At 62.6% G+C, this 27,048-nt stretch overlaps 1 protein-coding gene across 8 annotated transcripts; it reads left to right on the forward strand.

Moving 5' to 3' along the window:
- The first annotated feature begins 3,567 nt into the window (after positions 1-3,567).
- CBS (cystathionine beta-synthase) lies at positions 3,568-25,622 on the forward strand. 8 transcript variants are annotated; one of them, XM_012779106.3, is made up of 18 exons: positions 3,630-3,698; positions 6,450-6,543; positions 7,433-7,649; positions 11,166-11,272; positions 12,877-13,011; positions 13,420-13,499; positions 13,588-13,722; positions 13,872-13,941; positions 15,542-15,633; positions 16,412-16,537; positions 17,699-17,783; positions 19,893-19,998; positions 20,437-20,514; positions 20,702-20,836; positions 21,342-21,450; positions 23,215-23,299; positions 23,853-23,888; positions 25,333-25,622. In XM_012779106.3, the coding sequence occupies exons 3-18, from the start codon at positions 7,441-7,443 to the stop codon at positions 25,434-25,436; spliced, it is 1,692 nt and encodes a 563-aa protein (XP_012634560.2). In that variant the 5' UTR covers positions 3,630-3,698; positions 6,450-6,543; positions 7,433-7,440; the 3' UTR covers positions 25,437-25,622. The 8 variants fall into 8 exon arrangements, with proteins under 8 accessions (XP_012634567.2, XP_012634560.2, XP_075855995.1 ...); XM_075999880.1 differs by having other exon boundaries at positions 23,856-23,888; positions 25,333-25,369; XM_012779114.3 differs by having other exon boundaries at positions 3,649-3,698; positions 6,450-6,480.
- The last annotated feature ends 1,426 nt before the right edge of the window (positions 25,623-27,048 follow it).

Below are 27,048 nucleotides of genomic sequence, written 5' to 3' on the forward strand. Positions count from 1 at the left end.
AATTAATTGGCCAACTAATATATATAGAAAAAATTAGCCGGGCATGGTGGTGCATGCCTATAGACCCAGCTACTCGGGAGGCTGAGGCAGGAGGATCAGTTGAGCCCAGAAGTCTGAGGTTGCTGTGAGCTAGGCTGACGCCATGGCACTCACTCAAGCCTGGGCAACAAATCGAGGCTCTTTCTCAAAAAAAAAAAAAAAGAAAAGAAAAGAAAATGACCACACGTTGCTGAACATGGCGAAGTGGACATAAGAAAGAGACGTCCCAGGCCCCTGGACCAGAAGAGGTACCGGAGTCAAAAAGAACAGAACACTTCAGAATAAATGTAACCAGTGAGGGGCAGGACTCGCACACTGAAAATCACAAAACATTGCTGGAAAAAAATAAAGACCCAAATGAATGGAAAGACATTCTGTGCTCGTGGATTGGAGGATTTAAATCCGTTAAGGTGGCAGTGCTGCCCAAGGCGACCGGCGTACAAAAACAGTGCGATCCCTGTCACAGCCCTATAGCCCCTTTGCAGGAACAGAAGAGCTGCCCTAAAATTTCATACGGAATTACAAGGGATGCTGAAAAAACAAGACAATCTTGAAAAAGAACAAAGTTGAGAAACTTGCTCTTCCTGATTTCAGAACTTACCACAAAGCTACAGTAAAGAAGACAGTGGTGCTGTGTAGGGCACTCCTACCTCACGGCGATGCACTTTGGATGGAAGCTGGACCCTCTCACCAGCCCGGCTCACCCCCACGTCCTCGGGGTGGTCTGTCCACACACCTGCCCCGCACCCTCCCCACCTCCTGCCGGACAGCTGGAGACAGCCTGCCTGCCTGTTCCTCAGACCCCACACCCGCAGGGACTGTGCAGATCTGCCCCCGTGACCCCTCTCAGCCCCAGGTGACCACGGAGCTTCACATTTGTCTACCTTTCTCTCTCAGATGGTGCCATGGACAGTCTGTGTTTGTATCCATAAGTTTTGATAAATTTTAGCTTTTAATATAGATTGCTGTGTATTTTATGGTAGTAAACGATAAAATAGACTTGTACCTACATATATTTTATGCATTCATTACATACCTTTTTCTTTTTTCTATATTTCCAGGCTACGTGGTTAATCTGTGAGTTTTTTAAGATCATTGAAAATCTCCAAAAATTTTTGAAAAAAATCCACATGTAAGTGGACCCGTGCAGTTCAAGTCCGTTCTTTGAGGGTCAGCTGTACTGGCATACTCTGAACAGGGCTGCTGATTAGATCATCGTTTCGTACCAATGTTAATTTCCTGACTTTATTAACAGTTGTTGTATTGTGATTGTAGAATATAATTCTTTGTTTTTAGCAAATACTGAAGTATTTAGGGGCAAGGGCGTATCATGTCTGTGACTTGCTCTCCACAACTCAGAAAAACCACAGATGGACACGTATTGGCTCATATACCACGTGTGTGCAGGAGCGTGTGCTTGTAGAGACAGGCAGAAAAAGGAAGCAAACGTAAAATCTAACATTTGGAAACTCTGGATGAGGGACTCAGGGAATTCTTTGTGTGGTTCTTGACACTTTTCCTGACAGTCTGGAATCATGTCTAAATTTTTAAAAACTAAAAAACAACTTGTGCTGCTGTAACAAGCTACCAAAGCTGGAATGCAGTGACACCATTCTATCATCCTGGACTTCTGTGGGCTGGAAGCGCGGGCCTCCGTGAAGGCTCCGGGGAGGGCCCTTCCGAGTCTCCCGCCCCTGTCCCGTGACTGCCGCGGTCCCCTGAGATTCTGTCTGAGCCCGAGTAACCCCAGTCCCTCCTCCATCTTCACCAGCCTTTCCGAGGCCGTGTGCAAACTTCTCCTTGCTGACAAAGAGGTGAACTGGATTAAATGTCCCCTCCCCACACACATGCCTGGCCTGCCTGGCTGCTTTTAACTTGATCGTCTTTAAGGCCCCTGCTTCCAAGTAAGGTCTCATTTGCAGGTCCAGGGGTGAGTAGGCGCTACCATTTGGGAAACCTGGAGAAGGGCGCCTGGGAATCATCCTTCGTAGTATTCTTGCCACTTTTATTGTTTTGTTTTTTGAGACAGAGTCTCACTCTGTTGCCCGGGCTAGAGTGCAGTGGCGTCAGCCTAGCTCACAGCAACCTCAGACTCTTGGGCTCAAGCCATCCTCCTGCCTCAGCCTCCCGAGTAGCTGGGACTACAGGCATGCGCCACCATGCCCGGCTCATTTTTTCTATTTTTGGTAGAGTCAGGGTCTCGCTCTTGCTCAGGCTGGTTTTGAATTCCTGAGCCGAAATGATCTGCCAGCTTCAGCCTCCCAGAGTGCTAGGATTACAGGCATGAGCCACTGCACCCAGCCTCTAGCCACTTCTGTAAGTCTGAAATCATGCCAGGAGTGAAAGAATGTATCTCAGAGCATATTCAAAAACTCCTAGCTCGAAACCCTGCAGTGGCCCCCAGTCACTAAGGCTGGAATCCAGATTAGGCCTTGATGTACAGTCCTCGGCCCCCCACGGGGTTCTTGGTTCCTGGTTCCTGTGCACTGGTGGTTTTCAGCCCAGAACATTCCTGCCTCAGAGCAAGATGTGGCTCCTGAGGTGTCAGCTGCAGGCCACCTGGCCAACTGTCCAGTGAGACTCCTGGTCCAATCCCACCTGATCCAGCTCTGGCGCCAGCTCCCGCTCCCAGTCCTGTCTCTCTCCCTAGCAGTTGTCATGGGGAAACTTCATTACAGGTGTGTCTCTCGTTCTCCCCCAGTGTAGGGGGACCGTGACCTTGAGTCTGAGCCACGCTCACCATGGCGGCCCGAGCTCACAGGCTTCAGTCCCAACCAGGGCGCCGCCCGCCCGGCCGCCCCACGGGCTGGGATGCCCAATGTCGCATTGACCGGCGCCTGGAATGCCATCACTCGCCCTCCCGGTGCCCCAGTGCCCTGTGACACGGCCTGCGGCGACACTACAGGCCGCGGGACGACGCCCCACAGACGGCCGCACGTGGGCCGGCGCCACCGACGGCAAGGGGCACAGGGCGTGGGACAGCCGAGCCCGCCCCGCCCCACGGCGCCGCGCCCACCAGTGCGCCCCTCAGGACCGCGCGTCCCCACCCGCCGGGCACAGAGAGGAGGTAGCCGCGGAGGACCGAACGGATGCCAGGGCCAAGGCGTGCGCTCGACCTCCGCGGGGCGGGCCCGGAGCAGGGGGCGGGGGGGGCGGGGCGGGGGGGGGCGGGGCGGGCCCTGGCCTGCGGTTGCGTCAGTGGGGGCGGGGCGCACGGGGAGGCCGGGGCTGCGGTGGGTGGGGGAGGGGCGGGGGTGGAGGAGGGGATGGGGTGGTACATGGGGTAGGGGGCAAGCGGGGGTGGGGGTGGAGACCGGAGTTGGGGTCGAGGGTGGAAGGGGTTCGGGGGGAGGTGGGAGGTGGGTGCTGGGAGGGGGTGGGGATGGGAGTTGGGGAGGGGGATTGGGAGGGGTGGGGTGGGAGTCGGGGTCGGGGGGTGGGGCGAGGACGGGGTGAGGGGCGGGGCCGGGGACTACGCAGCGGGGCATTGGCGGGCGCAGGCCCTCCGCCCCCTCCTCTCGGCCAATCGCCGCCCGCCCACCGCGCCGCGGGTCCCGGGGGGCTGGCCAGCCCCAGGGTCGCCGTCCCCCCGCCAGTCGGGCCGCAGCTTGCCTGCCGGGGACCTGCCGGCCGCCGTTCTTTCCCGCGCTTCCGTCCAGGTGAGCACCGGCCCCGCGGAGCCCAGTTCCCTCCGCATGCCCCCCGACTGAGGGTCCCCTCTGGGGTCCGGACCGCTCCGGCCCCCGCCCGCACTCCCCCACGCCTCTGCGCGGAGTTGCGTCATCCGCACCTGGACGCGGCGGGCCGGCCCCCGTCCCGCGCCTCCTCCGCCGCGCGGACTCCCTGGGTCGGTGCCCGCTGTCGCGAGTCCGCCGCCCCGAGCCGGGGGCTGAGCGTCCACGTGGCCCCGGGCGCCCTCACCCCCGCGGCCGCGGACCCGCAGTGTGGAGCCGGGGCCCGGGGCGGGGGTTTGCACGCGACGCGGGGGCGCGGTGCCCAGCACTGATTTTTCTCTGCGTCTGGATGGGGAACGGCGGCTTCGCCAGTGGCTTTCCCGCAGAAGGTGCGGGGCGGGTGCACACGGCGTCGCCGCGCGGGCGGCCCGGGTGGGGGCCTGGGCGCCTCGCCCCAACCCGGGAGGGCGGGCCCCGGGAGGCTGGGGGAGGGGCGGGAACGCCAACTTTCCGCTTCCCAGGGGTGTCCTGGGTAGCGTGTCCAGGTGTACTGGCCCCAAACTTCGTCCCAAGTGTCCTCCCGAAGACCGCGCGGCCCGGTTTCCGGACCCTCCGTAGGGTCTCGATCTCCCACCTGAAAACTTTCCCGTAAGTTTATTGAGCTTTACTCACACGCTGGGCCCTAACCGACTCCCCCGGGCACTGGTGCGCCGGGCAGGGCCGGCCTTGGGGGCGTGCGGACCCCAGGGAGACCTGGCGGCGCCAGGTGAGCCTGCGTGCCAAAGCCCGAGGGTTCGGACCGGGTTCCTCGGCACGGGCGGCTTGCGTCCTGTGTTCCCAGAAAGCCCTTACCTTGCTGGAGAGTGTGCCAAAAGGGAGGCGTGGGGCCGGTCTGCGCGGCTCTGGCCAGCGCGCCCGCCGAGCGCGCAGGCTGCGGCTGCTGAGCTGCGCGCGCCAGGCTGGGCCTGGTGGGTCAGGGCCTTGTGCAAGGTGGGGCTCCCCCCACCCCACCCCGCGTGCCTAGGGAAGGCGCTGTTCCACTCACAGCTTTTTTAAAGGTCGGGGAAGAAGAGCTTGGGACATTCTTGGGTGGCTTCAAAAGGGACATGAACCTCCGAAAACGGGTGCACTTTTCTGGGGAAGAGAAGGTCCGAAGCCTCCTCATTCTTAAGTAAATCTGTGATCCGGAGACCCGGAAAGCACCGCCCTGTGGGCGTCTGGCCGCCGGTGGGGGAGCGCGGGAGGCCGCCGGGCTGCCCTGTCCCCGCTGGGGTGGCTCCTGCGGGGTGAGAAGGTCCACAAGCCTCCACCTACAGCAAGTGGGCAGCCTGTTGCACCCTCTGCCCAGCTCTGACTTTTCGCAGCAAAACTGCCCCCAAGGGCGCGGAGGGGGGAGGGGAGGGGGGCGTGCAGGCTGGGGTCACGTGAGCCGCCGTCCTTTCAAGAGCTCCTTTCAAACCCAGGCAGCTCCAGCAACTTGTTTACTTATTTTTTATTTCAGCATATCACAGTGGTACACATGTTTAGGTTACATATATTGCCTTCACCGCCCCCAGGGTCAGAGCTTCCAGTGTGCATCCCCCAGATGGTGCGCTCCGCACCCATTAGGTGTGAACATACCCATCCCCTCCCCCTCCCACCTGCCCCGCGCCCCTCCCCCTCCCACCTGCCCCGCGCCGATGGATGTTACTTCTGTGTATGCGTTTAAGTGTTGGTCAGTTAAGTCAGTTAATACCAATTTGATGGTGAGCACATGTGGTGCTAATTTTTCCATTCTTGGGATACTTCATTTAGCAGAATGGGGTCCAGTTCTATCCGGGATAATACAAAAGGTGCTAGATCACCATTGTTTTTTGTGGCTGAGTAGAACACCATGGTATACATGTACCACATTTTATTAATCCACTTATGTATTGATGGTCACTTGGGTTGTTTCCACATCTTTGCGATTGTGAATTGTGCTGCTATAAACATTTGAGTGCAGGTATCTATCTGTTTTATAGAATGTCTTTTGTTCTTTTGGGTAGATGCCCAGTAATGGGATTGCTGGATCAAATGGTAGATCCACTTGTAGCTCTTCGAGGTATCTCCATGTTACTTTCCACAGGGCTTGTACTAGTTTGCAGTCCACTTATTTTTTTTTTTTATTTTTTTTTTTTTGAGACAGTGTCTCGCTTTGTTGTCTAGGCTAGAGTGAGTGCCGTGGCGTCAGCCTAGCTCACAGCAACCTCAAACTCCTGGGCTCAAACAATCCTGCCTCAGCCTCCCAAGTAGCTGGGACTACAGGCATGTGCCACCATGCCCGGCTAATTTTTTCTATATATATTAGTTGGCCAATTAATTTCTTTCTATTTATAGTAGAGACGGGGTCTCGCTCTTGCTCAGGCTGGTTTCGAACTCCTGACCTTGAGCAATCCGCCCGCCTCGGCCTCCCAGAGAGCTAGGATTACAGGCGTGAGCCACCGCGCCCGGCCCACTTATTTTTTAACAGACTTTTTTGTCTCAGTTTTAGATTCACAGAAAAATGGAGACGGTAGTACAGAGGGTTCCCATCTACCTCGCCCCTCACGCACACGGTTTTCCCGGCTACTGAAACGAAACGAACTGATCACTTTATGGTGTCATCATTGCTGACTTCGTTGCTAACTGAAGTCCGCACTGTGGTCAGATTTGTGTCGTCTGCTCTCTTTCTGTTCGGGGATCCCACACTGCTTTTTGTCCCCATGTCTCTCACAGAGCTTGGTGAATTGTCAAAGCCATCAGTCGGGTGAGTGACGCCGTGGCACTTGGCTGTGGACTTCTCTTCCTGTTGAACGTGAAAGTTCAAGAGGTACTGTCACCCGGAGCAGGGAGACAGGGCTACGGCCAGATGGGCCTCACCTTGGGGAGCCTGCTCCTCTTTCCTTGTCTTTCTTTTGTGTGTGTCTTATCTATTTTTAAGGTGCTTGTGTGTTTTTAAGTTGTGGGTGGAATATATATGACGTAATATTTATGATTTTAGCCGTTTGTAACTGCATGGTTCAGTGGCATTAATTATATTCAGTGTTGTGCAACCGCCATCACTATCTGTAGCCAAAACATTTTCATCATCCCAACAAAACCACTGCACCCCTGAAACAGTAACTCTCCCTTCCCATCACCCCAGCCCCTGGCAGCCTCCGTTCTGCCCTCTGTATCTGTGAATCTGCCTGCTCTGCGGACCTCAGATTGGCCAGATATAAGATAAGGTATTTGACTATTCCAGGTGCGTCATCTCAGCGGCATTGTACAGTACTTGTCCTTCTGTGACTGGTCTGTTTCACTAGCACGCTGTCTTCAAGGTCCAGCCATGTTGGAGCGTGTGTCTGAATTCCACTGCTTTCTATGGCAGAATAATATTCTATTGTATGTATAAACTACGTTGGACACTTGGGTTGCTTCCATATTTTGGCTGTTGTGAATAATGCTGCAATGAACGTGGGTGTGCAAATCTTGTTTCAGTGGGGGTTTTTTTTTGGATAGATGCCTAGGAGCCAAATTCCTGCATCATTTGGTAGTTCTGTGTTTAACCTTTTGAGAAGCAGCCAAACTGTTGTCCATAGCAGCCAGAGCCTGTGTGTCACGCCCGTGCCTGCCGGCTCGTTGGAGGAGTGGAGCCCTGCACAGAGGCCTGGGGGAGCAGGACTCCCCGCACTGCAACAGCGTGGCAGCCTGACGACATCTCTCCCTGCCTTCGCCAGATCCCAGCATGCCTTCCGAGACACCCCAGGCAGAAGAGGGGTCTGCAGGGTGCCCCCACCTCTCAGGGGCACTCTCAGGGAAAGGGAGCCTGGAGAACGGCCCCCCAGGCGACAAGGAAGCCAAGGAGCACCTGTGGATCCGACCCGATGCCCCAAGCAGGTGCACCTGGCAGCTGGGCAGGCCCAGTGCCGACTCCCCGCATCACCACACCGCCCCGTAAGTCCTCGTTTTCCGTTACAAGGAGGGTGACCTCTTCCCTGGAGAGGAGGAGTTTGTTACCGGGAGGCCACATAGCTGAGAGGACTTGTAATGACTCCGGAGGACTGGTGAGCTGGGGGTGGGAGCACCTTTCCGATGAGTCAGCTGTAGCTCCGAGAGGCCAAGGCCTCTTTACGTTGTAGCCCAGCAGCTAGGCCAATGCCCTGCAAGGAGAGTCAATGCTCAGCAATACTTGCTGAATAAATATATGAGTGTGCCAAGTCACATGCTGTGAGTGATGGGTAGAGGTGAGATTTCTAAGCCCAGTACATCTGGCTGCACACACAGCTGCGATCAGGGTCACAACTGCTCTTTTGCACTTAACTCTAGGTCATAGACCTTTCCCCTGGCCAGTACATATTTTACTATAGTGGGCTCTTTTTATAGTTGAGCAGAGAGTGTTGGATGAATAAACCATATATGTTTTTTTGTTGTTTTTTTTTTTTTTTTTGGAGACGGTCTCAGTGTGTCGTGCAGGCTAGAGTGCAGTAGTGTTAGCCTAGCTCACAGCAGTCTCAAACTCCTGGGCTCCAGCAATCCTCCTGCCTCAGCCTCCCGAGTGCCTGGCACTATAGTGTGCACCATCACACCCAGCCAGTTTTTATTTTTATTTTTTGTAGTGATGGAGTCTTGCTATGTTGCCTAGGCTGGTGTCAAACTCCTTGGCTCAAGCAATCCTCCCGCCTTGGCCTCCCAAAGTGCTAGGATTATAGGTGTGAGCCATTGTGCCCAGCCTAGAACGTATTTTTTCAAGCGCTGTATTGGTTAGATAGGTGTTTGCATTGTCTCAGCATAAGCAACTGCAATAGAAAATATTAGACATACATTCAATCAATGAATCTTCATTGATTATCTACTATATTTCACCCTGTTCTGGGTGCAGAAGATATATCAGTATTAAATAAAAATAAAAGTCTCTGCCCCATCATGAAACTTCAGTTGAGCTCGCTCAGTCTTTGGATTATGTCTGGTTATTTCCTTAGTATAATCTCCTTGAAGTAGAACGAATGGGTCAAAGAATATGCTTTTTAGATGTCTGATTCTTCTGAGTACACTGCCGCCAACACGCACAGTTACTGATGTAAAATCAGAGTGAGTGGTGGGCGGGGGGTGCACTCTCATGGGGCAGAAAGAAATGAAAATTGACAAACCCAGAAGCTCCGAACTCCAGACTTATCTCAGTGCTGGGGGCTCAGGCGGCCAAGCAGGCGCCGGGCAGAGGGGCGGGCCCTGCAGCTGCCCAGCCAGACCAGTGGGAGCTACCCCTCGAGGCTGGGTGCTGCTGGGGTGGGAAGAGGCCGCTTCCCAGGGCCCCACAGGCTCCTGGCTGTAGGGCGCGTGGACGCCGGGCCGTGGGGATAGGGGTGGCCCCGCCCCCGCCCCCACACTGGCCTACCCCGGCCTCGGGAATGGCCGTAAGGGGTTGGTGTCTCATCCCGAAATGCAGAGCCCAGGGCTCATCCCAGGTCACGCATGCACTCGGGTTGCTGGTGACTCACCAGCTAGGAGGACACCAGGGTGCTTACCAAGGTCCCCGGGGTGGGGCAGACGCTGGGGACTCCTGCCCGTGAGGTGGCCCAGGTGGCCGGGGAGGGCCAGGAGCCAGCACCTGAACACCAGAAGGTGCCAGCACGTGGGTGTCCGGGGTTCCACAGTGGGACAGGGCTGAGGGCCTCGGAGAGGCACAGGCAGGGCCATCCCTGGTGAAGACTTGGGGGTTTGTTCTTTCCTTCTTTTTTATTTATTAATTTTTTTTTAAGGAGCACACTGTGGGGGATAGTTCCCAAAGCAGTGTGTCCCTGGGGCTATTCTAAGGTGCCGTGGGTTGTGCTCCCAGCAACGTCCCTCGGACAGAGAGCAAGTGGACAAGCTGTCGGGGGCCATCCCCGCAAATGCTGTCCTTTGTCACACTAAGTGACGGGACCCTTACCCCATCAGCTCAGCGGACTTCCCAGGCAACTCTGGCGGCCAAGGCCCATGCCAGGCCAGTGCGCCAATCTCAGTGCCCCTGGGCGCCGGGACGAAGGGGTTCCCGCCCCCACAGCTAGAACTGAATTAATGAAAGCACCCCCGGCGTGCAGGGCGTGGACTTGGACGCCTGCTGGGCCCCCCTCCAAGGCTGTCTACCCTTCGCCAAGCCTGGTCCCCGTTCTCTCGAGGACTGCACCCCAGCACGGTTTGGGGTGTTGGTTTGGGGTGTCGCTGCTCCCGCCTGCATCCTCGGGGCAGGGCTCTCTGCCTCCGGGAAGGCGAGACTGGATTCCAGCTCCGCCTGCTTGGGCCTTAGGGAGTCTTCTCCCCACCGCCCTGAGTGTGGCACTCCCGACACCGCAGGCCCCGGGGATCGGGCCCACCTGGTTGAGGCGGCACCCCCACGGCAGGGCCCAGGGAGCCGGCCCGTGTCGCAGGAGCCCTGCTGGCGAGGGCCCAGCTGGGGAGTGGCCGGTCAGAAATCTGAGGCCAGGAGGCTGTCTCGGCTCTGGAGGCCGCTAGGAGGCATGCGTAGTCCCTGAGGGGTGTTTGGAGAGCGTGGGATCTGCATCTGTCCCCGAGCGGGGGGTGGCAGGAGCGGGCAGCACGGGGCCACTTGGGAAACCGCCTGGATCGGGTTTGCACACACAGGTGCCACAGGACAGAGCGTCTGGGGCTGCCCGGCCGCCTGTCGCCATGTTGTCAGGTGGAAGAGCCGCTGGGGCAGTGGCTGGCCCCTCGCCCGGCCCCAGGCACAAAGTGACGAGTCTCAGCTCCGTGTTCTCTGTCTGGAACGTAGCACCGCACGCCGTGTGCGTGACATTCCCTGCGGTGCCAGGCATCTGGGCGTGCGCTCTGCAGCCTTTGTCGCTGGCTGCACCGGAGGGCTCAGCATTGTCTGCACTTCACTTTTTTGATCGGAGAAAAGGAGGAATCCCCGCAGCCAGGTGCAGAGACCCCAGGGAAGACTGCTGAAAAGCTGCACCTGCATCTGTCATGTTGAAGTGAATATTTGCTTATTTTAACTTATTTATTTGGAAAAAAAATTTTTTTTTGTTTTTGAGAGACAAGAGTCTCACTCTGTCACCCAGGCTGGAGTGCAGCGGTATGATCATAGCTCACTGCAGCCTCGAACTCCTGGGCTCAAGCAGTCCTCCCGTCTCGGCCTCCCAAAGTGCTGGGATCACAGGCATGAGCCACTGTGCCTGGCCTATTTGGAAACAATTTAACACTCACAGGAGTTGCAGAAATAAAATCGATGTCCTATGTACCCTTACCCAGCTTCCCACTGATAACGCCTTAGTAACTAAACTCTGGGCATTATTGGTTTTTCGTAGGTTTTTAGGCGCAAGCGTGTGTTTCAGGTATGCACTTAGTGGGGTGCGTGTGCAGATTTGTGTGAACATCCTTGATTTTTGATTTGTTTAAAACAAAGCACCTGGACTACCAGAGCTAGTACTGCTTTTTTTCCCCTCTGAATAATTATGGACTTCTCTGTTTTAGGACAAAATCTCCAAAAATCTTGCCAGATATTCTGAAAAAAATTGGGGACACCCCCATGGTCAGAATCAACAAGCTCGGGAAGAACTTTGGGCTGAAGTGCGAGCTCTGTGAGTACCCCGGCTCGGGGCGGGGCCTCCTCGTCCTGCGCTGGGCGCGGCAGCGCGGGGGCCCGGGGGGACCCGGGGGATGGGCAGTGGGGTCAGAAAACACGCTGGTTGATGAGTGGCTGCAGCCACACTAGTGAAGGGGGATGTGTCCGAGGGCGACCAAGTGGCCTCAGCGAGCGGCGGCAGGGAAGGGCAGCGGGGAGCTGAGGCCCGGATGCGAGGGCGCTCGCGGGAAGGTCCGGGCGAGTGAGGGGGCTGAGTGCAGACGCTCCCTCAGGTTTCATGGGAAGGAGTGGACGTGTCTCGGGATGATGGCAGTTTGTGGCAGGTCTCTGTCGGAGCTGGACAGGGCGTGCCGGTCTCTGGGTAGTTCTGTGGGGACCGGCGGCTCAGCGATCGTTTAGGACAAGGCTGGGGAACTGGGAGGCCCGTGGCTGGCGTGTCCCAGGGCAGCGTGGTTACCGGGATCCGGGATTGCGCTGGAGCCGCACGGAAGGCGGTCGCAGGGAGCTGTCTGCAGACACAGGGCGCGGGAGTTCGTGCCGCCGCTCCTCGAGAGCACAGGGCCCGGGAGACGGCAGGTGCAAAGGCCCTGGGGTGGCGGCATGGAGGGGGGAGAGGGGAGGGAACCAGCCGCTCTGGCGTTTTTATTCAGAGATGCCTGTCAGACAAAGAGGAGCTGCACTGCAGTCAGGACCTGGAGGGGGCGGAGGCTTGAAAAGGTCCGGGGGTCGGTGGGAACCCTCGGGGGAGCCTGGCCCTCCCCTGCCCCTCAGGGGAAGGAAATCTCTGAATAAATGAACATCCCGCCACAGAGGCCCCCAAGGCCCAGCAGGGCTGCTCTGTGCCCGCTTGCCAGGAAACAGAGACCATTCACTAGTGCCCAGCAGGCCCATTTTACAGACAGACAGACCGAGGCTCACACTGGTTACGTGGCTTGCCCAAGGCCGTCAGCTGGTCAGCTCTGGTTTGTGTTTCACAGCGGCCTCCACAGGGTAGTTAGACCGAGCTAACCGGACGGTTCGCAGTGCGGGGCCCGGGGCTCCTGGGCGCGGCCTCCCCACCACGCCGTCTGTGCGGTGGCGGCCTTCAGAATCCTGCGGGTGCCGCGGCTGGTCCTGGGTCCTTCACACCCACTTGGTGCAGCCCAGCGTCTCCCTCTTCTAAAGACTCGACGTTTTTCAGGGCCGGGGAGGGAGGAGTTCAGTGAGGGCCTCGGCCGGGGAAGGGGGCCGTGGCCGTGGGGGGACAGAGGGCCCTTTCCCTGGGCGAGGGGCTCCTCGCAGGCGAAGGAGCGTGTGAGGCCGACCTGGAGGGCTTGCAGGTCCCCACCGGAAGGCCTGCGGCTTCGGGAGGTCACATTGGCCTGGCAGGCGACAGCTCGGCCGGGCGTGGGGGGGCGTGGGGCTCGAGTCCAAGCTCGGCTGCTGACCCACCGCCCAGTGGGGCTCCCGGTGCCTTCTCATTCCCTCGGGTGCCCCGGGGTCCGGTGGGCAGGTGCGGGGCAGGGTGGACCTGGGCACCAAGCCCCTCCGTCCTGGCGATGCGGTGGCCGGGGTCTGCGGGGGTCGGGGCTGCCCCCATGACGCCGTGGGTCCCCCCAGTGGCCAAGTGCGAGTTCTTCAATGCGGGCGGGAGCGTGAAGGACCGCATCAGCCTGCGGATGGTGGAGGACGCCGAGCGGGACGGCGTTCTGAAGCCCGGGGACACCATCATCGAGCCGACGTCCGGGAACACAGGTGGGGCCCGGGCTGAGCTGCGGCTGCCCGCCTGGCCTCTCCCCTGCGCCTGGGCCCGGCCTGCAGGCGGCGGCAGCCGGGTCCTGTGTGGGGGAGTCGGGTGACTGCACCTGGGGGGTGGCCACGCGTGGGGGGTGACTGCACGTCCCGGCGACGGCACGAGGGGCGGCCCAGGCCCAGCCCGGGGCCTGCTCTCTGTCTCCCACCCGGGAGCTTCCCCGCCCCCACCGCGCACCCCTATTTCTGCCCCGCGCCCGCTCCGGAGCCCCTCACTGGAGGGCAGAGGGGCTACTTGCACCGTTGGGCGGCTTGGGAGTCCTGAGGGGCCCTCCCCTGGCCTCCCGGGCTGGTGTGCCTGGCAGGTGGTGGGGCCAGGTGGGCACTGTGCCCTCGCCCTCTGTGCCCCAGGGATCGGGCTGGCCCTGGCTGCCGCCGTGAAGGGCTATCGCTGCATCATCGTCATGCCGGAGAAGATGAGCACGGAGAAGGTGGGTGGGGAGACGGGGCAGGGCGGCGGGGCGAGGGGCCGGCTGGGGGCCCACTCGGCTGGAAGGTGAAGGCCGTACCTGGGTGCAGGTGGACGTCCTTCGGGCCCTGGGGGCCGAGATCGTGAGGACACCCACCAACGCCAGGTTCGACTCCCCCGAGTCACACGTGGGCGTGGCGTGGCGGCTGAGGAATGAGATCCCCAATTCTCACATCCTGGACCAGGTGAGGCGCCGGGCCTGGGAGGCGGCTTTGCGCTTGTGCCCAAGCAGGGCTTTTCCTGGGGGTCTCTGTCGGGGCTGGGGGTGCCGCGGCTGCAGCAGGAGCGGGTCACGGGGGCCCCGGTGGCTCAGGGCTCTGCTGTCTCCGCGCAGTACCGCAACGCCAGCAACCCCCTGGCTCACTACGACAGCACGGCGGAGGAGATCCTGCTCCAGTGCGACGGTGAGTGCTGCTCCGCCCGCCCCCACCTCTGGGGGCTCCTATCCCTGGCTGCCTGGGAAAAGTGCAAGTCGTTCGCCCTTTCCTTGGTAAACTCCTATTCACCCTTCAAAACCCAGCTCAAATGTCTGCTCTCTGTGAGTGCTTTCCAGAGCGTTCCCCTAGAGCAGTTTCCTCTCTCCTCTGTGCTCTCCTGGCCCTCGCCGGGGCCTCACCTTAACAGCCAGCGAGGAGCAGCGCCTTTACCCGGCTGTTCTCCGATCCGCAGGAGCCCCTGCGCGCCGGGATTGGACGTGTCGGGCCGGGGCTGTGCTGAGCGGCAGTCGGGATCGAGCCCCAGCCTGGGCGTTGGTTCTTGTCCAGAAGGGGGTGGTGACGCCTGCAATTGGCTTGCTCCCTGTGCAGGCGTGAGGCTCCTGGAACCTTCCCACACGATGGGGCCAGCGCCCCGGGGTGGAGGTCAGGTCTTCCCAGGAGACCCCTGTAGGGAGAGACTGCAGGGAGGCCGGCCAGGGCCCCGGGATGGAGGTCAGGTCTTCCCAGGAGACCCCTCTAGGGAGAGACTGCAGGGAGGCCGGCCAGGGCCCCGGGATGGAGGTCACATCTTCCCAGGAGACCCCTCTCGGGAGAGACTGCAGGGAGGCCGGCCAGGGCCCCGGGATGGAGGTCACATCTTCCCAGGAGACCCCTCTCGGGAGAGACTGCAGGGAGGCCGGCCAGGGCCCCGGGGTGGAGGTCAGGTCTTCCCAGGAGACCCCTGTAGGGAGAGACTGCAGGGAGGCCGGCCAGCGCCCCGGGGTGGAGGTCAGGTCTTCCCAGGAGACCCCTGTAGGGAGAGACTGCAGGGAGGCCGGCCAGCGCCCCAGGGTGGAGGTCACATCTTCCCAGGAGACCCCTGTAGGGAGAGACTGCAGGGAGGCCGGCCAGCGCCCCGGGGTGGAGGTCAGGTCTTCCCAGGAGACCCCTGTAGGGAGAGACTGCAGGGAGGCCGGCACTCTGGGCTTGCCCTGGCGGCCCGCTCTGGCCCACAGTGCAGCCTTGCTCTGTGCCCAGGAGCCAGGCGGTGACGTCGGCCATTTCATGTGCGAGACTTTGCTCGCTTGGCAAAAGCAGTCCCGTCTCGGCACGAGTGCCCGCTCCACTCCCCCACCGGCTTGCCCGCGTCTATACTCGCCCGCCAGGTGCCCACGCTGGCTGCACAGCGGGGGCAGCGCCCAGAGGCTTCCTGAGCCAGGGCCTGCGGGGTTTATTCTACTTGCTGTTACAGTTCAGCTCGCTTTCCCCCATCACCCCAAATCCAACAGCCTGGGAAGGTGCACAGGTGACGGCCTCCCTCTGCCCCACGCCCCTCCCCCACGGCGTCGGCCTCCCGGTCGCAGCGGACGGGGCTTCAAGGGCCAGGGTCGCTGAGCAGAGGCCTGACAGGCCACGCGGCTCCCGCGGGCTCACTCAGACGCGGCCCGTGTCGGGGCTGCTGATCCGAGAACGTCTGCCCCGTGGCGTTTCCCTCGCCGCCGCGGCTGGGCGGGGCCTGTTCTCGCTGAGCCCCAGTCACTGCGCGCGGGGTGGCCGGGCTGTGACTGAGAATGTGTCCGTCCCCCAGGGAGGCTGGACATGCTGGTGGCTTCGGCGGGCACGGGCGGCACCATCACGGGCCTGGCCAGGAAGCTGAAGGAGAAGTGTCCGGGCTGCAGGGTGAGTGGCGCGGCCGGGCGGGACGCTCTCGCCCCTAGCGTCACCCGGGAGGTGTGGGCGTGCCGGCGCCTGGCAGATAAAGGGACCCAGCAGCTTGGGACCGAAGCAGCCGGCCCGGGTGTCCGTTCACAGGCCAGCGTTCTGGGGGCTCCCCGAGCTGGGTGGGGCGGCCTGCGGCCAGAGGCTCTGGGCTTCCGGTGTGCGTGCCGCCTGGGCACGGGTTCCACCGGGCTCTGCCAGAGTCAGGAGGGTCCCGGATCTGGGGTGAGGAGCAGGTCTGAGCAGGGGCTCCTAGAATCACCCAGCGGGTGGGGCTGAGAGCCTTTCCTCACTGTGACCGTATTGCCTGCCCTTCAGAAAGAGGTCGGTGTTCAGAGCCCAGATAAGGATGGTGAAAAAGTAAAATAATCTTTTAGTTAAATATTTTAAAAAGAAAAGAAACAGAAAGAGGTCGGAGCCCAGCACTGCCCCTCGTCCCCAAAGGCCCCAGCCACCCACCACTGGGGTCAGTCGGGTCAGCCTGGGCTGCCCTGGGGTCCTGCCCAGAGTCGTCCCCTAGGAGGCCACAGGGACCCCGTGTCCCGCGCTGCCCGTGTAGTTCAGGTCGGCTGTTGCACCAACACTGGGGCCGCGTTCCCGGGCTCCTCCTGCCTCTGAGGCCGGGACAGACTGGCCCCCGCGGCGGACGTGAGCAGGCGCTGCCGGCCGCCCCAGCCGCAGCAGGGCGTGCTGTTCTGCGGCTCTCGCTGGACACGAGCCCAAAGCTGCCGCTTCGCAGATCATCGGCGTGGACCCCGAAGGCTCCATCCTCGCGCAGCCGGAGGAGCTGAACCAGACAGAGGTGGCGGGCTACGAGGTGGAGGGCATCGGCTACGACTTCGTCCCCACCGTGCTGGACAGGACGGTGGGTCGGGGCCAGGGCTCCCTGTGAGGTGGCGCAGCTGCGGCCCCCGAACTCACTTCCAGCTGACGGGAACAGGAGGGTGGGCTGGCACGAGCGGGCGCGGTGCTCTCGAGGTAGAGACAGGGCGGGACGGGACGGCCGCATTGGCGCCCTGACCTTCCGGGGCACAGGCTCGGAGACGGCCCGGCGGGGAGGGCGGCCTGGGGGAGCAGCAGGGCCGCCTTGCTGAGGGCTGGAGGGCGGCCTGGGGGAGGAGCAGGGCCGCCTTGCTGAGGGCTGGAGGGCGGCCTGGGGGAGCAGCAGGGCCGCCTTGCTGAGGGCTGGAGGGCGGCCTGGGGGAGCAGCAGGGCCGCCTTGCTGAGGGCTGGAGGGCGGCCTGGGGGAGGAGCAGGGCCGCCTTGCTGTGGGCTGGAGGGCGGCCTGGGGGAGCAGCAGGGCCGCCTTGCTGTGGGCTGGAGGGCGACCTGGGGGAACAGCAGGGCCGCCTTGCTGAGGGCTGGAGGGCGGCCTGGGGGAGCAGCAGGGCCGCCTTGCTGAGGGCTGGAGGGCGGCCTGGGGGAGCAGCAGGGCCGCCTTGCTGTGGGCTGGAGGGCGGCCTGGGGGAGCAGCAGGGCCGCCTTGCTGAGGGCTGGAGGGCGGCCTGGGGGAGCAGCAGGGCCGCCTTGCTGAGGGCTGGAGGGCGGCCTGGGGGAGCAGCAGGGCCGCCTTGCTGAGGGCTGGAGGGCGGCCTGGGGGAGCAGCAGGGCCGCCTTGCTGAGGGCTGGAGGGCGGCCTGGGCGAGCAGCAGGGCCGCCTTGCTGAGGGCTGGAGGGCGGCCTGGGGGGGCAGCAGGGCCGCCTTGCTGAGGGCTGGAGGGCGGCCTGGGGGGGCAGCAGGGCCGCCTTGCTGTGGGCTGGAGGGCGGTCTGGGGGAGCAGCAGGGCCGCCTTGCTGTGGGCTGGAGGGCGACCTGGGGGAACAGCAGGGCCGCCTTGCTGAGGGCTGGAGGGCGGCCTGGGCTGAGAGCGAGCAGAGAGTCCAGGCGTGCAGATGTGAGTTCAGTGCCAGGAGCGGGGCCCAGGGCACACCTGGGGCCCTGGCCGCCTGGACGGGGGTCGGCTGCGAGGTGGCCCAGCCCCGTGGCCCGGGTGCTCCTGCCTGACGGGCCGTCTGGCCGCCGCAGGTGGTGGACAGGTGGTACAAGAGCAACGACGAGGAGTCCTTCGCCTTCGCCCGCATGCTGATCGCGCAGGAAGGGCTTCTCTGCGGTGAGTGGCGCGGCCCTCTGCAGCCTCCGGCCCACACGCGTGACACACGGCAGCGGCCGCACCTCTTGGGGTGTCATCTGTCTGCCCGGCCCACCCCGCAGCCCTCGGGTCACCTGCGCAGGGCCAGGCAGGAGGCGAAGGTGCAGGGCTGTGAGCTGCCCCAGACACACACGGACACAGCTCTCAGGACACTGGCTCCTGATCACGACCAGCCTTGTCCTGGGGTGCGGGCCCTTGTCAGCCGGGCCCAAGGCCAGGACTTGGTGCCCCAAACACCCCGGGGGGCTGGGAGGGGCTGTCCCTCTGGCCTCCGGGGCCCAGGGGAGGTGGTGGCCGGTGCTCCTTGTCAGCTCTGTCCTCCGTGGAGCTTGGGGGTGGCCAGAGCAGGTGCCCCAGCCGGGGGGTGCCACTGACCGGCCACACAGGGAAGCAAAGTGGGGAACGGCTTGTGTGGACCCAGGGACTCGGGACCCGAGAGCCTGCCCCAGGCATCGGAAACCCACCCAGGGGACGTGGTACATGCGGTCACATCAGTATGCCTTCCCCTGTGTGCCACCCCTCTGGGGTGGGGGCGGGGGGAAAGGGAGGAAGCCAGCCCTCGAGTGGCCAGGTCCCCGGCTGCTGAACCCCAGACTGCAGATGGGAAGCAAACCCCTCCCGGCTGCTGAACCCCAGACTGCAGATGGGAACCAAACCCCTCCCCACTGCTGAACCCCAGACTGCAGATGGGAACCAAACCCCTCCCCACTGCTGAACCCCAGACTGCAGATGGGAACCAAACCCCTCCCGGCTGCTGAACCCCAGACTGCAGATGGGAACCAAACCCCTCCCCACTGCTGAACCCCAGACTGCAGATGGGAACCAAACCCCTCCCCACTGCTGAACCCCAGACTGCAGATGGGAAACAAACCCCTCCTGACTGCTGAACCCCAGACTGCAGATGGGAACCAAACCCCTCTCCACTGCTGAACCCCAGACTGCAGATGGGAACCAAACCCCTCCCGGCTGCTGAACCCCAGACTGCAGATGGGAACCAAACCCCTCCCGGCTGCTGAACCCCAGACTGCAGATGGGAACCAAACCCCTCCCCACTGCTGAACCCCAGACTGCAGATGGGAACCAAACCGCTCCCCGCTGCTGAACCCCAGACTGCAGATGGGAACCAAACCCCTCCCCACTGCTGAACCCCAGACTGCAGATGGGAACCAAACCCCTCCCCGCTGCTGAACCCCAGACTGCAGATGGGAACCAAACCCCTCCCGACTGCTGAACCCCAGACTGCAGATGGGAACCAAACCCCTCTCCACTGCTGAACCCCAGACTGCAGATGGGAACCAAACCCCTCTCCACTGCTGAACCCCAGACTGCAGATGGGAACCAAACCCCTCTCCACTGCTGAACCCCAGACTGCAGATGGGAACCAAACCCCTCCCGACTGCTGAACCCCAGACTGCAGATGGGAACCAAACCCCTCTCCACTGCTGAACCCCAGACTGCAGATGGGAACCAAACCCCTCCTGGCTGGACAGTTCCCGCAGTGTTGCCACAGGGAGGCGTGGGTTCTGAGCCTTGGGCCGGGGACCCGGCGGGCTCACGGTGGCCCCATGGTGGCCGTTAGAGGGAGGCCCTCCTGGTGCACTCCTGCACGCAGCAGAGCGCAGCTCGGCCTACCTCTGGGCTCATGAACCACCCTGCTCTGCCTCAGGGCTCCTGGGGCGGGTGGTGTCACTGCGAGCTGCAGTCGGTCTTCTATGGAGTGGGACCCGGCGTCACCGGCCTTGTGACTTGGCTGTGAGCAGTGCCTGGCGTGTGGCCCCAGCGCCCGCTCTGGCTGGAGCCCTTGTTGCCGTGGGTGTTCGTGTCCCTGTGAGGGTCCAGTTCCACCCGAGCACGTGCGGAAGCTCAGGGTCCCCGAGGGCCATGTGGATGTGCAGTGAGAAGGGTCCTCCCAGCCCAGCCTCCCCTGGAGGCGGCCCCCCGATGGGTCCCTTGGGATCCTTCCAGAGTGTGTCTGGGGTGTTCACATGCACCCACGCGCACATACACGTGCACACACACGTGGCCCCCGCACACGCGCACCAGTGGGCCTGACCCCGGCCCTCTCTGCAGGTGGCAGTGCCGGCAGCGCCATGGCTGTGGCCGTGAAGGCCGCCCGGGAACTGCAGGAGGGTCAGCGCTGCGTGGTCATCCTGCCCGACTCCGTGCGGAACTACATGTGAGAGCCACGTGCCCGTGCCCTCCCCTCCCCCGTCCCTGCTCCCCGCCTTCTGTCACCCCGCCTGGACGCCGGGAGGGGAGGACTTAGCGGGGGCCCCCACGTCTCAGGTTCTCCCGGCCGGCCTCGCCCGCGGCACGTAGGAACCGACGCAGAGCCCTGCAGGGGACCCGGTGACAAAGGCTCCGGGAAGAACCTTCCTTCTCTGAGCTCATTCCGCAGCGCCCCGCCGGCCGGGTGTCCCCCACCCCGGGCCCCAGCCGGTCTTCCTGATGTCCGGGAAGACCCCAGGCCTCTCCCTGGAGCCTCCGCCCGGCCACCAGGGCCTCTGCCGGACCGGCGAGGGGTGGCCTGTCTCAGAGCGCCAGCCCTGGGCGGGACCTGCCCCAGCAGGGTGGAGGCCCTCACCGGGCCTCAGCGGAGCCCCCGTCCCCGCAGGTCCAAGTTCCTGAGCGACAAGTGGATGCTGCAGAAGGGCTTCGTGAAGGAGGCGGACCTCTCCGTGAAGAGGCCGTGGTACGGCGGGCGTCTCGGGCGGGCGCGTGCTCTGGCACCGGGGCCACGCGTGATCTGTGCCACGCCTGGCTGGGACAAGCAGGGGAGAGGTGGTCCCCGAGGTCTCCCGCCACAGTGCCACTTGTGTGGTGGGCGTGCTGGCCCTGGGCCTGACCTCGCCGCCCTGCCCTCTGCCCTCCGCCCCCAGGTGGTGGCACCTCCGGGTGCAGGAGCTGAGCCTGTCGGCGCCGCTGACGGTGCTGCCGACGGTCACCTGCGAACACACCATCGAGATTCTCCGGGAGAAGGGCTTCGACCAGGCGCCCGTGGTGGACGAGTCGGGGTCAGTCCCGGCCGCCCTGCCTGCCCCTCCGGGTCCAGAGCGCTGTCCCCAGGCTCTGCCGGAGCGCAGCCCGTGCCCCACGCCTCCCCGTCACTGCTGCTGGGTGGGCGGCCGCCCGGGTCCCTTCGAGTGCAGGTGTGCGGGGCCGGCCACGTCCGCTGTGTGGGAGGCTCTGCCCACGCCCACCCTGGCTGGTCTAGGGCTGGACACCTGAGCGTGTCACAGGGGAGGTGGTGGCAGACACCCAGGTGACCAGGTGTGCCACTTCTCACACGGCAAGTCCCTCGTCTCGGGAAGCTGGGGGCTGGTCCCCCCGACCGCTGGCAGGACGGAGATGCCCAGGGACCCGTTGGTTCTGTCACTCGTGTGTTGTCCCTGCTGTGTCCCTGCCACGTGTAGGCGCCCGGCAGATGGCTGTTTGAGGCGCTGGCCTGAGGGCAGTGGGCGTGTCCCGCCGTCCGGGGAGGGGCGAGCTGTGCGCACTGACCCCCTGCCGCTTCCCCAGGGTGATCCTGGGAATGGTGACGCTCGGGAACATGCTGTCGTCCCTGCTCGCCGGGAAGGTGCAGCCGTCAGACCAGGTCCACAGAGTCCTCTACAAGCAGTTCAAACAGGTGCGTGCCACCCCACCCGCCCTCGAGGCAGGACACGGTGACTGCTGTGCACGGGTGCCGGGTCCCCCACTGGCCGCACCCCGAATTTGCTCCCGTTGCCGATGGAGGAGTCCTGGGAGGGGCTCTCGTCAGCATGGGGGCGGCGCCTGGAGGTGAGCTGCGGCCCACAGACCCTCGGGCGTGTGACCTTGCCGTGCTCGGCCCTCGTGTTTCTCTGCACCTTCGTTCATTTAAGGATGCCTGGTGTATTCTTCAAGCACTGGGCTTGCCCTGCCTCCCACAGGCTTCGGTTTTCTGTCTCCATTTGCAAGCTGGCGGGGTCTGAAAGCCCAGGCCGGTGCTGTGGGCAGAGGCCCCAACACCCTGCCAGTGTGGCTCTTGCCCTGGGGCCCAGCCGGGCCCCGGCAGGGGTGCCGCACGCCAAGGCACGGGCTCTCAGCGCAGGGCTCTGGGTCCTGCCACTCGGTGTTAGGCCTGGCTAGCAGGACCAGAATGTCCCAGGGCCTCCCTGGCCCTGCCCTGTGCTGGGCATGGAGGGTAGGTGAGGACAGCGGCGGGTGTCCTCAGCCCTTGTTGCAGCCCCGTCCCAAGGAGAAGGCAGAAAACATGGAGGCTCTATCCGCTGGGCGCAGGCCCCAGCCCCCAGCCCGGCTTTGGCCCATGGGGCACAGGGCAGGTCCCCAGGGTGTTCCCAGACAGAAAACCCCACGCCCTGGTCCTGCACTGCAGTTGGTATATGACATAGAAACAAGCCCGAGGGGTCTGGCTTCCACGAACTGGCACCGCTGCCCCGGGTCCCAGCGTGGGGCGAGCCCCTGCTTTGCCCTGTGAACGCGCGCCACAGCGTGGGGGCCGAGGGCCGTGCTCTGTGACGCGGAGACCGCCTCGGTTGTCCTGCCGAGTCTGATGAGCAGCTGTCCTTGCTGCGTCCCGGGAGGGGTCTGTCCAGCCAGGAGCAGGGCCGGGACAGGACCCCACCCGCTGTGCTTGGTGGCCTGAGCTCTCCTCAGATGGGGTTGCCATGGAATCAACCAGAAAAACACAGATAGGGCCCTAAACCCCTACACCCACCTACTCACCTTTCCCCTGCCCTGGCAACCGCTGAGCTTTTTACAACAGTTTTGCCTTTCACCACTTGGGCGGCGAAGCCTCGCCCGCGGCCACACTCAGTCGCACGGCGGTCTGTGCCGGGCGTTGACGACGCGTCCGTTCTGCTCCTGTGTGATGAGGAAGGCTTGAAAGCGCTGACAGCTTGTTTTACTTTACAGGCAGCTTCACTTGTACATCAGAATAGGCAACATAGACATGTATGTTTGCATTACGTTATTTTTTAATGTTCAGGATTTTATTTTGATAAATGAAAAATTAGAAAAGTCAATTCAAAACTATAGACTAAAGCCGCCGCTCGGCTGTGCGCCTTCGTGTCTCGGCTGTCGGCTGAAGCCGCTGTGCGCGTTCGCCTGTGGCTGTCGGCTAGCCGGCGCGGGTCCCGAGGTGGTTAAGGGCACGCCAGAGGTGCCGTCTTACGGCCTGTGGCCTCCTCGGACTGGCTCTCCACGGCCCCTCCGTGTCCTTCCTGGCTTGTAGCTCACGGAAGCGTCTTTCCGCGCCTGTTACCTCTGCTTCTGCCTTAGGGTCCTCCCGAGGGACGCCAGGTCCCCACCGCCCGCGCTCCTCTCCGCGAGGGCCTGGCGGGCGGGGACAGTCGCTGGGGACGGCAGGCGCAGCCCCTGGCCGGTGAGCAGCGAGCGGCTTGTCTTGCAGATCCGCCTCACGGACACGCTGGGCTCGCTGTCCCACATCCTGGAGCTGGACCACTTCGCCCTGGTGGTGCACGAGCAGATCCAGTGTGAGTGGCCGCCCGCGCGGGCTCTGGGTTCCGGTGGGGCCGGGCCGACTGGGACGTGGCCTGGCCTGCCTGGGCGTCCCCAGGGCGCTCTCCGTGCCTCGAGGGGTGTCGGGGAGCAGGTGGGGCTCACCTGCAGTCACCCCAGCCGCCCCCGCGCCGCGGGTCGGTGCGCGGGCCAGCCGCTGTGGGCAGTCCCAGGAAAACCTACAGCGGGTGGAGATCTCCACCGCAGGGCCTGGCTTCCCTCTGGAGGGCTGCGTTTGCCTCCTGGCCTTCGAGGGGCAGCTCCGAAGGGAAGCCCCCTGCGGGTCTGGGGGATGCGCTCTCAGGTGGCGCTCCTCGGGCGTCCCAGCCACGTCTCCATACGTCAGGAGGGGCTCTCCCATGCTGGGTCAGGGGTCGCAGGCTCCAGTCCGGGACCCACAGGAGGAGTTGGGAGGGACCCTGCCCGCGTGGCCTGTGCACGGCGGGTGTGTGTGTGAGGCCGGGCTGCTCCGTGCGGGCTTGGGCTGGGCCGTCAAGTCTAACCCCTCTCCCGTCCTTGGCTCTGCAGCAGGACCAGGCCTGGTCAGGAGTGGGGGGCCTGCAGGTATGTACGCCCCGCCCCCCCACCCCGCAGAGGTGGCTCTTGGGCACGGAGTTGTGGCCTCTCGAGGACCCCCAAGCTTGCAGGGATGGGAGGGTCCCTCCCTTAGTCTCACATTTACGTGTATTCAAACATAACAAAAACAAAAAATGAGGCTGGGCGCAGTAGCTCACACCTGTAATCCCAGCACTCTGGGAGGCCGAGGCTGGAGGATCATTTGAGCTCAGGAGTTTGAGGCCAGCCTGAGCAAGAGCGATACTGCATCTCTACTAAAAATAGAAAAAACTAGCTGGGTGTTTCGGCACATGCCTGTAGTCCCAGCTACTTAGGAGGCTGAGGCGGGAGGATTGCTTGAGCCCAGGAGTTTGAGGTTGCTGTGAGCTAGGCCGACGCCACGGCACTCCAGCCTGGGCGACAGTGAGACTCTGTCTCAAAACACACACACAAAAAAAGCTGCAAATCTAGTCTCAAGGGCCCTGAGCCAGTGTTGCTGGAGCAAGCCGTGTCGTGGCTAACTCCGGGCGGGGCAGCAGAGCTGAGTGGCCGCCAGTCCGCAGGGCCCCAACACCTAAACACCCCCATCCGGCCTTCTCAGAGGGTCCTGCCCAGGTCTGGGCAGTGTCTCGGGCTGGGTCTTGGGGGCCGCAGCAGCCATGGCCGAGCTGCTCCAAGCTTCTCCTTGCCCCAGTGCCCTCCAGGCACAGGGAGCTGATGTCTTTGGGTGCCCCTTGGTTTTCCCTGAGGCGCAAGTGGGCCAGCAAAGTGCCTGGCGCCCTGGGCTCCCCTGCCCTGAGGGGCCTCTGCCCACAGAGCGGCGTGGCAGGGCCGTGGCAGCCTGGGGACAGGACCCGAGGGCGGGCCGTGGCGTCTCTCACTCCTGCCCGATGCTCGCTGTCCCTCCTAGCGACTGTCGGTCAGGTTCTCTGTAGAAACGGGACGGACAGGGTGTACAGAGATTGTCACAAGCACTTGGCTCAGGCGATCTGGAGGCTGAGGAACCCCAAGGGCTGCAGGGGGGCCGCAGGCGGGAGACCCGGGACAGCCGGTGTCTGCGCTCAAGTCCAGACGCAGGACAAGTTCCCGTGTACTCGGGGAGGGTGGCCACCTCGCTCTGTTCACGGATCCCGATGTCAGCCGCCCCCAGAGCAAAGTTCGGCCAAATGTGTGGCTCCCCACGGCCCCGCTAAGCCGGTGTGTTAAAATTGACCGTCACTGCGCCCCCTCTGCCCGTGGGCGAGCGCGGGGCTGGGCCGGCGGCCTGCGCCTGAGCCCGAGAGGAGAGGGAGTGGCTCAAAGACAGCCAGCCAGAGGCGGAGCTGTGTGTTGCCCAGGGGTGTGAGCAGGGCTTGGACTTCACCCCGACCCCGGGCGTGGGGCGCACCCGCTCTGAGCCCAGCGGCGCTCTTGTGGCTGGGCACCTGCACACCTGCCGCCCTTCTCCCCGCAGACCACAGCAACGGCGCGTCCAGCCAGCGGCAGATGGTGTTCGGCGTCGTCACCGCCATCGACTTGCTCAACTTCGTGGCCTCCCGGGAGCGGCACCGGCAGTGAGTCTGGACGCGCCCGGCGCCCGGCCCCGCTCTCCCGCCTGGAGCCGCCTCTCCCTCCACTTCGAAACGCCGGACAGCCACGTGTGTCTAACTGCCTGGCGCCGGGCCGGTGCCCGTCACTGACGATCCTGCCTCCTCCCTAGCGACCGCGTCTGTGGTCACTGGATTAAACGTGCCCTTCTCTAGCCTAGCTTCCTCTTAACCGTCCCCACCGACTGCGGGGGAGAAGCTGCCAGGCGGGCTGAGCACACAGCTGCCGGGCCAGAGTGGGCTAAAGGCAAAAGCAAGTGTCTTTGCCAGAGAAGAATCCGGAATGGGGAGCAGCCAGAAGGGGCTCAGGGGGCCGGGTCGGGTCAGCGTCTACACTAATGGGCAGCATTGTCCCCCGGGTGCCGGGTCAGCTGGAACGGCGTGTTTGGGTTTTTTAATTGAGGTGGAATTTGCATAACATTTAGGTTATTGTGAACCAGTCATTTTCAATAAATAATTGAGAAGTGAACGATTCAGTGGCATTTAGCATATTCAGAGAGTCCCGTGGCCACCACCTCCATCAAGTTCCAGAACATTCTCATCCCCCCACCCCCCGTACCCTGGCAGCCACTGACCCGCTTCCTGCCTGTGGGTTCACCTGCCCTGGGCAGCCACATGAAAGGAACCGCACACTCTGGCCTCGTGTCAGCTCATTGCCCTCAGCGTGATGCGTCCCGGCTTGTCCGTGACGGCGGGCGTCGGCACGCCCCAGCGCACTGCGTTCCCGTGGCGACGTCCCGCCGTGTGGAGAGACCGCGTACTAAAGTTTATCCATGTACCCGTCGGTGGGCGTTCCGGTTGTTTCCTCTTTTCAGCTACTGCGGGCACTGCCAGGAACGCCGCGGACACGTGTCTGCACGCCTGCCCTCATCCCGGCCGCGCGTGTGCGCAGGGGCGGGGCTGCCGGGCAGCGGGTTCCGCACGGTTTCTGAGGACCCGTCCAGCTGTCCCGCGGCGGCTGCCGCGTTTCACGGTCCCGCCCACAGCCGACCAGGGCTCCAGTCTCAACACATCCCGACCGACACTTGTTATCTTCCCTTTTTAAAATAAGCGCGGCCACGCCAGTGCGTGTGCGGGGCGACGCGTGTCTCTGCCGGCTGGGCTGATGCAGCCGAGCGCCGCGTGTGTCTGCAGAAGGCCGTCCGTGCGTCTTTGAGTGGCTTGTCTTGCTGGGCTGCAGAGGCTCGTAGTGCGTTCTGCATACGAGACCCTTACCAGACGCGTGCTTCGCAAATGCTCCCCCATTCTGTACGGTGTCTTTGCACTTCCTTAATGTTCTCTGATGCACAGCAGCTTTTCTTAGGGGAAGTGGAAATTTGTTCATTTTTTTTCTCTGCTGCTCAGGCTTTTGTCGTCACGTCCACTGTCAACTCCAAGATCAGGAACATTTGCCCCGGTGTCTTCTTCTAAGAGTTTTGTGGACTTAGCTCACTGATCCACTCTGCGTTGGTTTTCGTGGGTGTGCGACGTGGCGTCTGTCTTCCTTTGTGCGTGGATGCCCACTAGTCCCAGCACCGCCTGTGGGAGAGACGGTCCTCTCCCTGAGGGAGGCCTTGGCGACCTGTCAAAAGTCCACCGGGCGC

Source organism: Microcebus murinus, chromosome 1 (assembly GCF_040939455.1).
Source record: "Microcebus murinus isolate Inina chromosome 1, M.murinus_Inina_mat1.0, whole genome shotgun sequence".
NCBI classification, from domain to species: Eukaryota; Metazoa; Chordata; class Mammalia; order Primates; family Cheirogaleidae; genus Microcebus; species Microcebus murinus.

What these genes read in the sequence shown, in the direction of transcription:
- CBS (XM_012779113.3), top strand. Translation starts at nt 7,441, where the DNA reads ATGCCTTCCGAGACACCCCAGGCAGAAGAGGGGTCTGCAGGGTGCCCC. An exon ending in GATCCTGCTCCAGTGCGACG is followed by an intron (nt 13,942 to 15,541) that starts GTGAGTGCTGCT and finishes TCCGTCCCCCAG; the next exon opens with GGAGGCTGGACATGCTGGTG. An exon ending in CCACCGTGCTGGACAGGACG is followed by an intron (nt 16,538 to 17,698) that starts GTGGGTCGGGGC and finishes TGGCCGCCGCAG; the next exon opens with GTGGTGGACAGGTGGTACAA.